This window comes from Numida meleagris, chromosome 1 (genome assembly GCF_002078875.1).
Source record: "Numida meleagris isolate 19003 breed g44 Domestic line chromosome 1, NumMel1.0, whole genome shotgun sequence".
NCBI lineage: Eukaryota > Metazoa > Chordata > Aves > Galliformes > Numididae > Numida > Numida meleagris.
In genome coordinates this window covers 107587580-107604916 of record NC_034409.1, presented here as the reverse complement: position 1 = coordinate 107604916, position 17337 = coordinate 107587580, and the positions used below count along the sequence as shown (strand labels likewise).

The 17337-nt window shown below is 45.7% G+C and overlaps 1 protein-coding gene and 1 long non-coding RNA gene across 5 annotated transcripts in view; one reads left to right on the top strand and one right to left on the bottom strand.

The window, feature by feature from the left end:
• LOC110403390 lies at positions 1307–17329 on the top strand. Of its 3 annotated transcripts, XR_002441641.1 has the most exons (4): positions 1307–5868; positions 7628–7781; positions 15090–15223; positions 17006–17329. It is a non-coding gene; the product is annotated as an uncharacterized LOC110403390 (long non-coding RNA). The 3 variants fall into 3 exon arrangements; XR_002441640.1 differs by lacking the exons at positions 15090–15223; positions 17006–17329 and adding an exon at positions 9294–10858 and having other exon boundaries at positions 1308–5868; XR_002441639.1 differs by lacking the exons at positions 15090–15223; positions 17006–17329 and adding an exon at positions 10382–10858 and having other exon boundaries at positions 1314–5868.
• PDE9A (phosphodiesterase 9A) overlaps positions 12945–17337 on the bottom strand; it is a 42844-nt gene continuing 38451 nt past the window's right edge. The window contains exons 15-18 of one of the 2 annotated variants that reach the window (XM_021406530.1): positions 16698–16802; positions 15328–15456; positions 15050–15145; positions 12945–13811 (exon numbers count right to left, since the gene is read on the bottom strand). In XM_021406530.1, the coding sequence (XP_021262205.1) occupies positions 13761–13811; positions 15050–15145; positions 15328–15456; positions 16698–16802 (381 nt within the window). In that variant the 3' untranslated portion in view covers positions 12945–13760. The remainder of the gene's footprint in view (positions 13812–15049; positions 15146–15327; positions 15457–16697; positions 16803–17337) is intronic. The other variant, XM_021406535.1, reaches the window with a different exon arrangement.

Sequence of the window (17337 nt, the reverse complement as noted above, 5' to 3'; positions counted from 1 at the left end):
CGGGGTGACTCAGTGGAGCGTGGGGGCTCACAAATGGGAAAGAACAGACTGGACACAATTTGTCAATAGCTGCTGGTGGAGAGATGAAAAATGCCTAGAGATTTGAATGCGTGTGGAGGCCAACAGTTGTTCATTTCCAGTGTTTTTGTAGAAGTTACCATGCACCTCTGAACACTCAGGTTCTGCAAAGTCCTGCCAGAGCTGAAGAACTCCTAAAATCAGTCGTTGCTCGATAGGTGCCCCAAAGCAGCACCTCTCTTACCCAGGGACATCCTGCACATTTCTTTCCCTTAGGTCGAGCCTGGAATAGAACGTGTCTCTGGAAGGCGAAGGGGCAGCCAAGGGATAAACCAAGAGCTGCAGGCAGATGGGATGCCCTGCAAAAGGAAGGGATGAGCAAGTGAAGGCCACAGCTGATGGCACACATGGTACGCAAGCCCTGAGCGGCCGTGTCATGGCTTTGGCCAGTGCTGGGCACACTGCTTGTGGGCATAGCTCTGCCTGGGAATGAGTGCACCTCAGTGCAAAGTGTTTGGGCAAGCCTAATGCCTAACACTGCAAGCTTGTGGTGCGCTGCCACTGTGTCCCCCAGGGATCAGCAGCTAAAATCCTTCAGAGCTTGTTTCCAAATTGAGCTGTCCTGACCTCTGGGTGCCTTAGAATGAAGCACAGCTGTGAGGAACCATTAACACTGATGAACAACATGCTGTGTGACCTGATTCTTTGTGTTGAGGAAAGCTCACAGCACTAGCAGTGTATTGCTTTTAATACTGTTTTTTCCCACTTCCATTTTCTGTTAGGATTACTGGAAGCATTTGTTCATGCATAAGAAAAATGTTTCTGAACACACAAGCAGAGCATCCAGGAGTGGCTGCCCCCATTTCTCCATTGGTATAACCCCAAGTCTCAATGGCTCTTCAGTTAAGAGTTTATTCATATCAGTGAGATTGACATTTATTGTAGAATCATAGAATCGTTTGAGTTGGAAGGGACACTTAAGGGGCATTTAGTCCAACTCCCCTGCAATGAACAAGGACACCTACAGCTCCATCAGGTTGCTCAGTGCCCCTCCAGCCTGGCCTTGAGTGTCTTCAGGGATGGGGCATCCACCACTTCTATGGGCAGCCTGTGCCAGTGCCTCACCACCCTTAGCACAAAAAACTTCCTCCTTATACCCAGTCTAAATTTCCCTTCTTTTAGTTAGAAACCATTTCCCCTTGTCCTATTACAACAGACCCTGCTAAAGAGTCTTCTTAGAGCCCCACTTTAGATACTGAAAGGCCGCTCTCAGGTCTCCCTGGAGCCTTCTCTTCTCCAGGCTGAACAGCCCCAGCTGTCTCAGCCTGTCCTTGTAGAGGAGCTGTTCCATCCCTTGGATCCAAGTCCTTTTTGGCTGGACTGTGCTCTATCCTTACATCCCTCACCTTGTACTGATACTGGGTGTTGCCATGACCAAGGTGCAAGATGTTGCACTTGGATTTGTTTAACCTCATGGGACCACTTCTGGAGCCTTCAAGGTCTCTCTGGATAGCATCCCATCCCTTGGGCATGTCTACTACGCCACACAGCTTGGTGTCATCCACAAGCGTGCTGAGGGTGCACTCAATCCCACTGTCAGTGTCATTGATGAGAGTATTAAACAGCACTGGTCCCAGAACTGACCCTTGAAGGACATTGCATGTTACTGATCTCCATCTGAACATTTAGCCATTGACCGCTGCTCTCTGAGTACACTCTCACAACCAGTTCTTTGTCCATCAAACAGTCCACCCATCAAACCCGTCTTTCCAATTTGGAGAGAAGGATGTTATGGGGAACTGTGTCAAAGGCCTTACTGAAGTTGGGATAGATGATATCAGTGGTTCTTCCCTTGTCCATTGACATGGTTACGCCATCATAGAATACCACAAGGTTTGTCAGGCAAGACCTGCCCTTGATGAAGCCATGCTGATTGTCTCATACTACCTCCCTGTCTTCCACGTGCCTTAACATAGAGTCCAGCAGGATCTGTTGTATGACCTTCCCTGGCACGGAGGGGAGGCTTACAGATCGGTAGTTCCTGGGGTCGTCCTTTTTACCCTCCTTAAAAATGGGTGTGCCTTTTTTCCAGTCGCCAGGGACTTCACCTGACTGCCATGACTTTTCAAATACTATTGAGAGTGGCAAATGGGAAATGGAAGTTACGTATTCTTGGTTGATTCACTCAACTTTTAATTCAAACAGTGCACGATAGCTGGGTGGATGTGTTTACTCCAGAGAATCGACATGAAGCAAGTACAGGTTGAAGAAAATGGGACGTTAACACAGTGCTTCTGTTTCCCTCAAGAGCTAAAGCATTGCAGTTAAAGCTTTGCTTGTTCGCTTGCCTGAATTCTATGGTGTTTACACCTACAAGCAAGATTCAGTATCTCTGAGTGTTGCCCGTAAGGATACAAAGAAGAATATAATAGTCTCATCTGGAATGGAAACTTTAATTTCTGTCAGAAATATTATGTATGCATAAGACATTGTAAGAAGACCCAAAGTTTCTCCCAGCACCAAGGATGGAGATCTTCACCCTGTATTGTATCTTGTTGTCAACCTTTGGCTTTAACTTCACTGGGAAGAGAACAAGATCCATTAAACGTTCTTCGTCCTTCATCCTCTGACTGTGATGAAAGTAGAAGGGGACAGCCTAAATACTGCATGATGGCCGGAGAGTAGGTCAATAGCAACAAGGTTTTTTGAGCTAGAGGGTAAAGCAGCTGACAACATTCACAGCCATGCTGGGCCACTCTGGCATGTATGCTGTTCTAGTCTTGGGAGTCTTAATAAATGTGAGTTTTCTTTGCCCACGTGCAAGAAAGTCGCTGTTGGTATTGGTCCTTTCTGAAGTGGCAACCAGGGAAAAGCAGATAGGAAACAAAGTATTCAATGTGAAAAATACCAATTAAAACATACTTTTCAGCACTCTGCCTGTGCAGATTTTTAGGAGCAGAGCCTGATGAATGACCTTTATGGCTGTGGTGCAGCCCACTAAGGTTTTGTGATTTTAAACAAGAGCTATGTTACTGTATTTTCTCCTCAGCATGCTGTCAAGATGGGAGCATCTTATATAAATTCTGGTTAGTTTTGTTCAGTGTTGAGTGCCTTAGATTTTTCCACTGACTTTGTCCCTTTATAATTGCAGCATTTCAGATTGGAGGCCTTCCTTTGCTCTCCAATAATCCAATCACAAGAAAGGTAGGATGAGACACACCAGCTATATAAATTAAAACCAACCATTACCCGATTTTTCCTATTTCCTGGTCTGTCCAAGAATTTTCATTATTATCTCTGTGCCATTTGGCTTTACCTGAAATAATAATTCATCATATCTAAGGCTAATGGTACTCTGCAAATAGAACAACCACTGGAAAACGAAGGCTTCTTATCTCTGAGGAAATAGTAATTGCGATAGTTAATCAATGTCTGAGATTTGCATATACTCTGTTTGCAGAATACTTGACCAGGAAATTCTGCACTGTAAACAAGACAGGGCTTTCTTCTTTGAGGCCACTTCTAGCAAGAACAATAAAATAATTAAAAAACAACAACAAAAACAACAACAACCACCACCACAGTAGTTCTCAGTTTTCTTAAGAGATTTATGTGCCAGCTACCTTCATGGAAAATCTGCTGCTGCACCTTTTCTTCCTGTTAATAAGCAATGGCTGTGTTTAGGAAGGCACTGGAAATGGGTTTGAATAAATCAAAAATCAAGAGCCTTTCTTGCCCTATTTGCTTTTTTATGCTTTCTGGGAAGCCTGGCTCTGTGCTGTATTATCTAGGTTGTGTAGAGGAAATCCGTGCTCTCCTGCTGGCCTGATGTCTTCTCTTCTCGGTTCCCCTTCCCGCGCACCACCTGTGCTTTGGCACGGCACCCGGCGCTCCTGCTCCATCTGGGATCTGACATCTGGTGTCACGCTGACACAAGTGGCAGGTATCAGGCTGTCCCCACAGATGTCCCTGGCATGATGATACAGCTCTCTGAGCAAGGTACGCAATTGCACCCAACAGCTCAGAAACAGGGAACGGGCAAGCCACCCTGCTGTGAGTGCTCCCCAGTGGGGTACTGTGGGCTTCCCCCATCCATCCTTCACCTACTGGTGATATGAAAACTAGGAAAGACGCCACCTCTTTCATCTGCAGGCAAGAGCTGAGGTGATCTCAGTTGCCCAAGGACAAAGAACGTGTGCAGAGGTTGTTGGAGTCAGCCTGTTTAAAAATTAATATATTAAAGAAATAACCCATTTTTAAAAATAGGTTACATCAAAGTTTCAAGAGATGAAGAAAGAGTCAGGAAATGGTGCTCCCTTGTAAACAGTGAACGCCTGAGCTGGTCCACCCAGCTTGCAGCAATCTGCATCTGCACTGCCAGCATGTACCCTGTGTGCATCAGGCTCCTTCCTGCCTTGCCTCTGGCTGAATGAGGTCCCTCGAACTCCAGCCTTTATGAAGGAGCACGAGCAGGTGCTGACCCCTTACTGTAATGAGCTTTCATTCAGCAGGAGGCGGTAAAGTTTGTCACTGTGACCCTGCAGTGACATTTCTTCCCTGGTCCCAGGCAGTGGTAGGCACTGGTTTCCAGCTCACATGCTCGTGGCTGTTTTCATACACTCTGACTTACAGGAAAAGCCTTTTCTGGGAGGGGTGAAGCTGCTTTTTGCCCTTGGGTGGTTTGTTTCATCCTACTTGGAGCGTAATGGACTCTTTGCACTTAAATGAGTTGAGCACAGTGTTCCTGGCTTACAATAAACCTATATAATCTAGGAGGAAAGCATATCTAAATTGTCCTTACTTAAAGTCAACAGATAAACTGAACATATGGGATTAACACTAGGCAAGATCTAGAGGAGGAAGGGAAAGTCTGGATCCAAGCGTTCAGCCAAGCTCCTCATAGAAACTGCCATGGCATCTCTGTTACCCACAGGCCTCTGTCCAGGCACGAACGAGTTTTCTCAGCCACAGCACGACCTACCAGGGGTTGGGTGGGTGCAGACAGTACGGCTGTCCTGGACTGCAGCAGGAGAAACCCTGTGACCATCACTGCCATAATCCAAGCAAGAAACTTCAGACACCCATTTCCATTTCAGCCTCATAGACATCCCTTTCCTGGTGGTGTGGCTGTTCCTCAAGAAGGTGGGATAAATTTCAAGCTGAGAGGCTTCTAAATGAAATGCCCCTGTTTTATGTGTTCCCTGTAGAAGTGTCCTTATCAGAGCTAGGCGGAAGCAGTGGTGTTTAATAGATGAAAACTAGGAGTTGAGGTCAGGGTTACAATTGAGCTGAAACCATCTGGGATGATGTGCACCCAAGAACCTCACTACAAATCGGGAATCACTACAAAATGGGTGATGGCTTAATTTCACCCTGATCTGAAGGAAGTCAATGTGGAAAAAAAATTCATGGGGTTCTCAATGTTGGGAGGGTGAGCTCTGTCTCTAGCTCTTGTGGTTTTAGTGGCTGCGTGTCTTACTCATCCTTCTGGGGAACTGTGCCTGGGGACACAGAGCCTCTGGGTGGCTGATGCACACTACTTATGAAAAAGTACTCGAGGCAGAAAGGTTTAAAGTGTTGAGGGCTTATACAGGCTTATGTTTGTAGACTTGTAAAATGGTTTGGGTTGGAAGGGACCTTAAAGCCCGGCCAGTTCCAACCCCCTGCTGTGGGCAGGGTTGCCACCCACTAGAGCAGGTTGCCCAGGGCAATGTGTTCTGCAAGAAGGGTGATGAAATGCTGTGCTTTGTGCGGCACACCTCCGAAGATGCAGAGTCCTTTCAAATTATTAGCCCCCTTCACCTGTGGAAAGACAGACACCATTCCTATTCTTCTAGGATATTTTGAACAGTAAGTGCCAGCATGGAAAGAGATGTCAGGATGCTGTATGCTTTCTTGTTATTATGGTGCTTTTACATATACGTGAATACATTTAGATGGGCTAAGAAAGGGGTTCTTATTAGAGTAGATAACAATGTAGTTCTGAAGAAAGTGAGAAACTGCAGATGCTGAGAGGTCTCAGATTTGGGCAGTCATCTGCAAAATGAGTAGAGCTGATGCAAACGATGAATCTGCATTTGGGCAGAGGAGGGTATAATGATGTCTGATGTAAATGTTATAGTCATCATATAGCATAAAACTGTAAGCCTGGTGGGCCCGCACATCTGCCGATCTTGCACTCACTGCTTACTTAATTGTAATCTTGGTTAATGAGGGCTCTATGCAAAAACATATGCAAATCTACCTGCTAAACATACTTCGTTAAATGCTGTGTTGTGGCTGCAAAACCATGCCAAAAGGGTGAAGGTACTGACATACAGGTTGAATGGGGCTTTGGGCAACTTGATCTGGTGGGAGATGTCCCTGCACATGGCAAGGGGTTGGAACCAGGTGATCTTTAAGGTCTCTTCGAATCCAAACCATTCTATCATTCTGTGATCCTATGATTGAACTCTTGCCTCCAGGTGGTTTATTATTTTCTGGATTTCTTGTTTGCTGGCTTGGTTACTTGGCAGCAGTGCCCAATGCTTTGTTTCTCGGTGAGAGCCAGCACAGTCCTCAGTTTTATTCTCAAATGCAAAGCACATGTTAGGGAGGGCAACATCCTCTTTCCCTCTAGCTTTGCAGTGCCAGCTCTTGCCTCCACCACAGAGGGAGGTGCTGTGCTGTCCTTGTGTTCAGAGGGTCGATACAGAGAAGCTCTAAATACAACAGAGATTATACATATATATACTTAAAAAAAAAGTAAGGTAATTCAGGCAAAAGGTCTTTGATTTTGACCGCAGTGGATGGGGATCAAGTCATCCCGTGCAGAGCAGCACAGGATTCACCTCTGTTGAAAGAACATTCCTGGGACTGTCACTCTCTTTTACAGTCTGCAAACACCATTGTTGCTCTGCAAACGTTGAGTTCCTCCTGTAAGTCACGCTACCACGTCCTCTCTGTGTACAGCATGTCTTTAAAGATGATTGTTGTCTCTCTAGTTAAAATGTAACAGCTGGGATGAGAAAAGACCTTTGTCCTAGAGATAAATTCAAAGGTGTTATAAGATTATTACAACTGGAAATAATGGATTTAATCACAGTTTTGAAAAAAAAATAAGGCTCCTGAGTTAGCCTGCAAAGATGATGTTTGAAAAACAGAGCTCTGCTATACTAATGGGTACAAACTTTGTATTAATCAGCTCATAAGCTTTTTTAATTTTATGTCTTTTCATATGGAGTCTTGGTTGTGTCTAACACCTCTATCAGAGAACCATTAAGGTTGGAAAGACCACAAAGATTACTGAGGCCAGCCCATCCCCACCATGCCCACTGACCGTGTCCCTCAGTGCCACATCCACACGGCTCTTGAACACCTCGAGGGATGGTGACTCCACCACCTCCCTGGGCAGCCTGTGCCACTGCCTCACCACTCCTTCTGATAATAGATTTTTCCTAATATACAACCTGAATGAAGTTATGCCAAAAATTCAGTGCAGTTCAAAACTGTTGGTGCCATTATCTGAGCATTCAACATTGTCCCAGTAGTCAAGACAATTAAATAAATTAAATAAATGCATAATTAAACCAAGATGTCACCACAGGAATACATTTTTCTGCTTTTTAAGTATATTCTCCATCTGGTGAAGCTGAGTGCCCTGCTCTATCCTTGTATGTTGTGCTCTCCGCATGAGTGGGAATGGTGATATGAAGCACGGGTCAATGTGAAGATGACCTTGAAGGATGAGAAGATGGAATGTTTGGCAGGATAAGATGAAGCAGGTGAGATACGTGGACTTTTGGGTGGTGGAGGTCCCGGGGTGCAGCCAGGGAGGTGAAGTTCGTGCTGGCCTCTGCTTGCTCTAGGCAGCCCCAGCCTTCCTCAAAGCAAGCAGAGTGTCCTCTGCCAGCAAGGGCGCAGGATGAGGTCCTGCCACCAGGGCCTGCCCTTGGCAATGTACACAGTAGCCAGCGTGACTGGGAGGATCAAAGTCTCAGGGGGAAACAAAAGTACAGCGTGGAAAGAATGAAACTGTCATTTACAACGCGCACATCGCCCCGGTGAACTTTCCAAGGTACATGGTGTTTTAGACTTGTTATCCTGTAACCTTTTGAGACGTATTTCCTCAGCTATTCCCTGAAGAGATAAGTGGCCGCCTCCCTGCAGGCTGGGGGTGGGGTAGGGTGGGATCTGCTCATCAGATGGGAACATCTCTTATTCCTGTCGCTCTTTTTTCCCAAAGCTGTGAGGAGACCAGCAGAGGATTCTCTCCCTGCTCTCAACCTTCCCAAACTCCCACGTGTCCTTTGCTGGACTGTCCAAACCCCTTCATCTGGGCTGGCCCCTACGCAACCACATCTGCAATTACACTGCCAGGGGCGATTTTAGCCTCCAGTGCCGTCCTCTATGGCCCCAAACTCAGAGGTCTGACAGGACGGATTTGGTGTGGCACTGAGGGACATGGTCAGTCCGCACGGTGGTGTTGGGCTGGCAGTTGGACTAGATGATCATGGAGGTCTTTCCTAAACATAATGATTCTTTGATTTTGTGTGGAGCAAAGCACTAGCTGCAGCAGTACCAAAGTGCTGCCACCTCAATATGTGGATATGGAAAGCAGAATGAGCACTGCAGAGCCAAATGGAAAAGTGCTTGAAAAAAAAAAACAACATCCAGGACATACGCACACAAAAAAAAATGAAACTCCCCTTCAAAATCCAACAACCACCAAAGAGCAGTTCCCTGAGACGAGGCTGGAAGGAGTAAACCAGTCTCAAAACCAATGCCCCGTTGGTGTCACCTTCACCTTGCCAGGTGTTTGCAGCTGCATCAAAGCCATTGCAGTGTCACCAAGGGTGGTGGTGGCATGAGGCCCACTGCAGTGGTCAGAGACCAGCACATCCATCACCAGTGAAATGCCCACATCATACTCTTCTTCATGAAGAGATGCTGTGCCAGAAGTGAGCCACAGGCACCCAGACACTAAACCTGGATGAAAGGGGAACGAGTTTATAGTTAAAGAGAGGAGGTTTAAATTAGATGTTAGGAAGAAATTCTTTGCCCAGAGGGCAGTGAGGCCCTGGCACAGGCTACCCAGAGAAGCTGTGGTGCCCCATCCCTGGAGGCGCTCAAGGCCAGGTTGGATGGGGCCCTGGGCAGCCTGAGCTGGGATAAGGGGATGCTATGTCCCCATAGTAAGCGTCCTTTAACTGGAAATGCTAGAAGGCATGGCTTGGAGACACAGGATGATGAGGATTTATACATTTTCATGCTGTTTTTCTTGTTGTGTTTTCTAGCCTGGAGTTTGTCCCAGCTATCTAGAGCCCAGCACAGCACCAGGGCTGTTCTTGTGGAAAGAAACTGGGCTGTTCCAGGCTCCTGTCGCCACCAAACTCTCAGGGACAGGGCTCCGCCACATCCATCTGCCAGGCACTAGGTGTGTTTCCACAGAAGCTGGAAAACAGAGATTTTTCCTCTGAGGTATCACAGCCAGCATTGGCTATGACAAGGCTACTTACACTTTCCAAGCCCTCCTGTTTCTACGTTTGTCTTGCAACAGAGCCAAGAGTGGTATTATAAAAATGTCTACAGATAGCAATTCTGCATGTGAGCATGTGCCTGAGCACACCTGCAGCCCTTGATTATGTGCCAGAGAAGTCAAAAGGCTTTTTTGTGTGTGTGTGTGTGAGGTGATGAGAAGTGTGACTTCTCTTTAGCAATGGGCCAGCTCTTACCACAACTTGGTAATGAAGAAAGAGGTTCTTTGCTGGTTGGTTACAGGTTCTCTGTTTATGAGAACGTCCAGTAAGTTTTCTGGCCAGGAGTTTCTATGAAGTCATGTTTTCTGGAAATAGAAGCTGTGGGCTCATGACATTGAGGAGCAGTTTGCAGTGAGGACCATGAGGCGCTGCACAGAAAGCAGAGGAAAGCCCTGGCTTGGCGACCCGCTCCAGGTGGATTTGAAGTCAGTGGAAGAGCAAGGCTTACTATGAAGACCAGTGAAATCATAGAATCCTAGAATCATTAAAATTGGAAAAGACCTCTAAGATCATCTAGTCTAGCCATCAAACCAACACCACCATGCCCACGCATTGAATCACAGAATCCTAGAATCCTTAAGGTTTGAAAAGACCTCCAAGATCATCCACTCCAACTCATCACCACCTTGCCTGCTAAATGATGTCCTTCAAATGCCCCCATCACATCCCCATCTGTTCCTCAGGTGTGGTGAAGCCAGACTCTCTTGCACTAGTGTGGCATCCAGACAGGCTTTAGAAGGGCCACAGGGAAACCGAGGAAATGACAGTGTGGGAATGTGGTAAATACAGGGAGATTTGGCCTTAGCAGGGTGGGTGTGTTGCCAACTGTATCTTCTGCCTTGCAGAAACCTTCACAACAGGACAGAGCAATGTGAGAGAAGGATAAGAAGCATGCACGCTTTTAATACCACAAACCAAGCACGAAGATAAGACTTGTTCTGTCTTTGGACCTTCCCAATTGAGGGGGGAGATTGCAGCAAGGCCCGCTGTCGAGGCAGGAGGATTTAATGCTGCCTGACAGGGCTTCCCCAATGGGCTCGCGCTCCGCACCAACGCTCTGCTTTGCTCCCATATGGAACAGATGCTGTTGTTATTGCTGCTCAGAGGCAGCGCTGAGATTAGCTGTTTCCATGTACAGATATTTCTCTGGCATTACATAACCCATGTATTTAACACACACTAAATTTTCATTGCAAATTGGCTGCTGTGGGGGCACTCACATTTATAAAAAGCCATTTCCTTCCCAAGACATGTAGTTACACTGTAGCCGCAGTTTGATCTTATTATGAAAGCTGTACTTGAAAATAAAGTGCATGTGGGACTGTGGGATCTCATCATTTAAAAAAAATTAGAAGTCATGTCCCAGGGCTCATCATTAGCTTTTCAAGTTAAGCAGCGTGGAACAGCTACAGACTGTTTCACGTTCACCTTTGAGCACATGGATAGGAGCAGCAATGTAAAGCTGTACGCGGTATGATGCTGAAAAGATGTGTGCAGTGGATCACATAAAGTTCTTCACAAGGCTTCTACCATAGGGTAGAACAATAACTGAGGTATAATATTCACTCAGTCAGTGAACTAGGGAGAGAAAAGATTAAAACACGCTTCAGACATCTGTCTGGCTGTCTCAGAAAACTTCATTTTCATGCTAAGTGTAGTTTTAGAATGTCATCCTGAAAATGTGTGACATCTTAATAGGCTGATTGCCAAGATTCACAAATTTATTCATTTACATATGAATCACAGCATCAAATATTTTGGAAAAAGTAAAAGAAACTAGAATTATGAGAGAATGCCTTACACTCCCCTTGGTTAAACTTACGTTGGGAAGACTCTACAGTTTTACTGTCTCTCCAGTAATCTACTATTGCAAAGGAAAAGGAGATTAAAGAATGCCGAGTCATTCCTGTATGTACCAGTAGCTGGTCACGATTGCGTATGTTCTTTTTCACAACTGTCTCTAAACAGCAGCCTGGTTGTTCCCTGCTTCCAGTAAGCCACGCCACGTACTGCAGCATCATGACAGTCATAAGTGCAGCCCCGAGCAGGGCTCGAATCCCCTTCACCACATTTCTGTAGCATTTCCAATAAGATCAGCGGGACTGCACCAGCATCTCCCTATCCTCTCTCCACAGTAAATGCTTTTCAGGTTGCTCTGGCAAATAACGGAGCCAAAACAAGCAGCAAGAACCATCCATTACAAAAATTCCATGCACTTCAATTAGGGAAAGCTCTGGAGCTTGCACCGTGCAATTAGCTACTGTATGCCAGGGTCCCTGATGAGGCACATGGGAGTTAAGCACAAGCATAAATCCCTGTTGGATTAGGGTTTATGGTTTAGAGCAAATCCTTCCAACTAAAACAAAACTTCCTATCAGGATCTAGCCCTTAAACAATTTTAATGGGAGGAGGGAGCAGTCGTGTTCCTACAGCAGGTTTTCTCATCTAATATAACTAGCTCAGTGCAGGACTTGGCATGTCCTGAGCAATTGTTTATAGCTCCTGCACAGCACATCTGCTTTGGGAGCTGATTTGTGACGGAAATCCGCTCCAGTAGAGATGGTAAATTTGATTTATTTGCAAAAAAGAAGTGAAGAATTCCACAGCAAAACAATCTGGGTCACAATGTACTTTGGATTATAGGATTTAGTGCAGAAGAAAAGGCCCAGACCACACAACTCAGATCCAGCTCCCAAGCACCACAAGCTTTGAGGTTAATCAAAACTAGGGCTTAGTTTGTTCAGTTGTGAGGATGTCTGTGTAGCTTGGAGCTGCCCCCACACTTGGATCTTCCCATCACCCTCGCGCTCCCCTAGGACTGTGCAAATCCAGAGGTCAGGCCCTGCTTCTGTTTGCAGCGGAAAGCCCAGAGGCACACACACAAATAGCTGGTAAAGGAGCCAGGCAGGCAGAGGCACTGGTAGAGAGAGCTGGCTGTGGGTCCCCGTGGGCCTCAGGAGGTGTGCAAGAAGGAACAGGCCGTGCCAGTCGCCAGGCATGTGGCTCAGCAACATGGCAGCCATGCTGTGTGAGGAACAGGCCTCATGTGTGCAGGGCAGCCCTGCCCCGCAGCAGGAAGGCAGGAGTGGACGAGCAGCCTGGTCTGGGCTTGCCTGTCATGGCTGGTGGGAAGGGAATTCATGCTGCCATGGTGAGGCAGCGCACTGGAACCCGTTGCGGCATCCGGCGTCCTGCCTTTGTGAAGACATTGCTGGAAGTGCTGCCCTTGTGATGTGATTGTAAGACCAGAAATGTTACTAAAGCCTCTTCTCTTCAGGAGAGCAGACCCACCCCTCTGCTGCACAACCTCTCACCTAGTATTCCTTACAAAAGCACTTGTCCGGGAGCAGAGGTGGTTCCTACCTGAGCACATAACACAGAAGAAATCAAATACAACTATGACACCCCTTTCTGTAGAAGAATATATTATTTAGCAGATCAGTTTAAAAGTAAAAAAAACAAAAACAAAAACAAACAAAAAACCCAAACAAACAAAAACAAAACAAAAAAACCAAACCAAACCAAAATAAAAATCTGTACATCTTTGAAGGTTCTTCTTGACACTGTTTTTTGCATTCAATTCATGAGGATAAAAACTTGCACAGTGGTGCTGCGTGGTGCTCCCCTTTGCTTGTGCCAAAGAACCCTGACACTGCTGGGCACAAAATGAACCTGTAAGTCCATGAAGGCTTTTTCTGACTTCTTCTAGTGTAGAAAAGAAAACTGCATCCACTACGCTGGGCTTCTGAATGTACTGTGAACTCTATAAAATTCAGAGGATAAGACAGAGAAATGTGTCATTAGGGCCTACCTGGCAAACAGAAATATCTGCCAGGTTCCTGTCATGATATAAGCATCTGTTAAGCTGTGCTGTAATAGCATACTTCTGTACAGGTATGTGCAGGATCTTGACTAAAACAAGTTTTCATTTGTTTTGGACTCCAGTGGTTCGTTTTACAGAAATGGCTCCTTAGCTCAGCTCCACTTTGTCCCTGGAGACAGCAGTTCCCAGTGCTGGCCAAAGAGGCAAACCCGGTGGGGAGGGAGCTGTGCCATGGCCTGCGTGGCACCACCAGGGAAGGGCATCCATCTTGGTGTCCATCTTGGCCACCTCACCCCAAGCGTAATTCCTGCTGGATTCTGCCACATCTGTTTGGCAAATGCAGTGTTTCTCAAAAAGTAAATAACCTTAGGGGCTACGTTTTGCTCAAAGTCTTTTTCTTTTCACTTTTCGGTGGTGCCGGTGGTCAGGCTGTCACTTTTCTTCATCTGCAGCTGCAATGAAGAGCAAAGCAATATTAGCATCATGGACTCGTACAGTGCAGCTTTCCACTGCTGCTGAGAGTCCAGCACCCATCTCCCTGCAATTTGCCATATCGCAGGCCCTGTTTCATCTCAACAGCCCTGAAGTTAGGTCTGGAGGAAACAGAACTCAGTGTTTCTCATCATTTACCCTGTTAGACTCTAGGACTATTCGCTGACTCCTATTGTTTCAAGTGAGTTCTAATTCAGGCAGCTCTTATTTTTCTAAGGTCTCTTGCACCAATGCACCGTTAATTAAAGCTCCATCAGTTTGTATAAACTTTCTACTTTGACAGCTTCTGTAAACCAGAAGTAAAATTTCAGCTTGGCTTGAAAGATGAAGAGGTCATGGAAAATCTTGCCCTTATCTTGTGTTCTTCTTCGCTGCTTTGAGCTCATAACAGATTTTCTACTCCTTTATCACTCAGTGACCCCCAAACATATGCTCTCTGATTAACCAGCCTTAGTATTTGTGTTGCTGAGAGGGTTTTTCTCCAAACAGCTTGGAAGGAGGAGAGAGCTGCAATTGAAAGCCACTATTCCCCTCATCCACCCAGGGATAACCATGTGAATGAACCTTTATTTCCCATATACCAAGGATTATCAGCACAACTAGTGCTCTAGGTCACTTCCCAATTTATTTTAATGACACAGTGAAAGAGAGTGTCCTGTCTACATGATGAATTTGTTCATGTCAGAGAAAACCCCAGATTGTAGTACCACTGGGACAGGTTTTATTTGCTTGTCTCACTAGGGGAAGGAAACACTGGAAGAGGCACGCAAGGAAGGCATATCTTCCCATACAAGAAGACTGTGCCTCAGTGGTGCAATCCATTGAACTGCCCAGACCCTGAATTCCTTGCTACTACCTTGCAATGGCTAGCTCTTTCCAGGGAAAGGCAGTTCCCTCCTGGAAGAGAAGCTTGCTGCTGCACTCCCCAGGCCATTATCTCTGGGGCTGGCCTTCAGGTACCCTCCTGCACGCACCTCCCTCCCCATGGCTGCGCTGGGGTGGCTGCAAGATTCCTGTGTGCAAGCCGACTGTTTGTGACATGTGCCTGCTTCCAGCTTGGGGTGATGAATGTGTTTCTCATGGTTATGAGGATGCTGTAAGCATTTTTACTGCTTCAGAATTAAATGGCTATTAAATTACAACTTTTAACTTAGTAAATCATACCATTTGCTTTATCAAAGAGATATTTAGAGCTCACCTCTTTCATAGCATCATCTATCTGTTTTAATTCTTCATAGCGGTCTCTGGACTCCCAAAGGGGCTGAAGCATCATCTCCTCCACTTCAGGGAAGAGCTAGGTGAAAACAAGAGAGAGAAGACCAACATTTCCTTTTGTATTCATAAACCTGCACATGCTAGAGATGGACTAAAGGTAGGCTGTGAAGTGAACACCCCCATGGCTAACTGCACACATGTCGGAGCCAGTGATGAAGCTCCACACACCCCCAGGTCTGGTTCTAGCCTTGGCTGGCCCACCTTTGTTACTGTCTCAAACATGGGGATGAGGACAAACTTCAGGAAGCCGATCTGTGCGGTTGGCTTGGTCACTTTATCACGGTCCATGAAAGGCGCCACTGGAAGACCCTCTGATTTTTCCCGGTCACTCTGGAACAAACCCAGAGTTAAGAAATGTTAATATTGGCTAGAAGCCAAGAGAGCACTGTACCAAGTAGTCCACTAGCTAAAGAGCAGTAGTATTCAGATGCAGATCTCAGCAGTGTCTGAAGATAACATAGAATAGCAATATTCTTCCCTTAGGCCAATACATCCTGCCTTGTTGAGAGCAAGCCTCTGAATAAAGAGAACTCTGATTAGCTACATCTGTGCAGCACGGGCAGGAAATCTTTCATCTCCAGGCTTACAGGGCAATGAGGCCTCCTGGTCCCTCTGGAAACCCATAGAACTTGAGGAGTAAAATTGTTCTGAGCATTTAGAAAGGCAGTAGTGGCTCTCAGCACAAAGTGAGGGAATGTCTTTGACTTCCTCATTCTACAGTGATTCTTTTCAGGTATTCAACCAGAAATTACATGACCTTCTTTAATAATGATTAAAACAAGTTCTGGCTAGCTTGTTCAATGGGGAATAGATCTATTGATTGAAATGAGTTTACTAAGCTACCTACTTGACTGCATAAGTCACAGCTTCTATGTGTATCCATAGGCAAGGTAACAGACTGTGCATGCAAAATGACCCTGTTGTAGACTTTCTCTCACTTACTGGGTCTGTGGGCACACAGTGCTTTCGTGGGGTGACTAAAACAGTAGGTTACACAGTTATTGTAATTTTGAGGAAAAAGTTGAAGATGCAGCGAGCTAGAAGTGTTCCTGACACATCATTCAAGGCATCTGTCTCTTGTGAGATGCTGCATTCAGCCGGGAATCTGGTGAGGAGCAATGGTTTGGGGAGCTTAAACCTGACTTTGCACACCTTGGCAAGTCTTATGCTTTCTTGTAAGCAAATGCTCACATGTAAGGAAAGTAATCTGAACTAGTTCCCTTGTAAGTCTTGATATCATTCACTTGACAGTTTTCTCTTGCCACTGCTCTTGCCTCTTTGGCTCAAAAAACATTTGTATGTCAAACAACTGTGCAAGGCTGGTAGAACAAGCTGTCTGCTAGCATTAGGATTTCTTGGTTGCCATTGTCTTTCCTCTCTGAATTACAGTCAATTGCACTCACTTGCATTCCAAACAGCTTCTATTGCTGACTTGCTTCTCTGTCTTTCCATAAAATAATCCTTTCTGTTCTAGAGATAGCCTGGCCTATCAGGCAGCAGAGCACTCACAGCTCAGGTGGGATCCAGCCACAGCAGCTGATTGTGCAAGTGTGTTGCTTCCTCATTCTTACCTGCATAAAATACTCCTCTAGCAGACAGTCTACCCAGGGCTCAGCGACTTCCATTGGGCGGACTTCATTGGAAATATCACAGCATTTTATCAGTATCATCTTCAGCTGAAAGAGGATAATACTTTAATACTGCAGTTTTCATGCCAGCTCTATTTCTTCTAGATAGGATGCTTGTCTTCATAACATGGCAAGAGGAAATGCTCTCAAACAGAAAGGACAGATTTAGGATTAAATGAGGGGTCTTAAACGGATTATATTCCACTCTCCCAGTTACCCTGTGTAAATCACTTATCTGCTCTCTACCTCAGTCTCTCTGCCTACAGCACTGGGACGAACCCCAGCAGGACACGTGCTTCTCACTGTGTGAAGAGGATCAGCGCCAAAAGACCATGTACTCTTTGTGAAGAAGCATTCAGAGGCCATGGAGAAGGTCTTCCCTAGATGTTAAAAAAGGCTCCAGGATTTTTAAAGCTGGAGTCATCTATTTTATGTAGAGTAATTTCAAATTTTAATTTTTTTCATCTTTTTGTTGGGGTAGAAAATTTGTTTTTAACAGTGTATCTTGAATCTTGATTTTTAAACAAATAAACACTCATCTACAAAGTTTCACACGATGAACAGAAAAATGATAATCCACAAA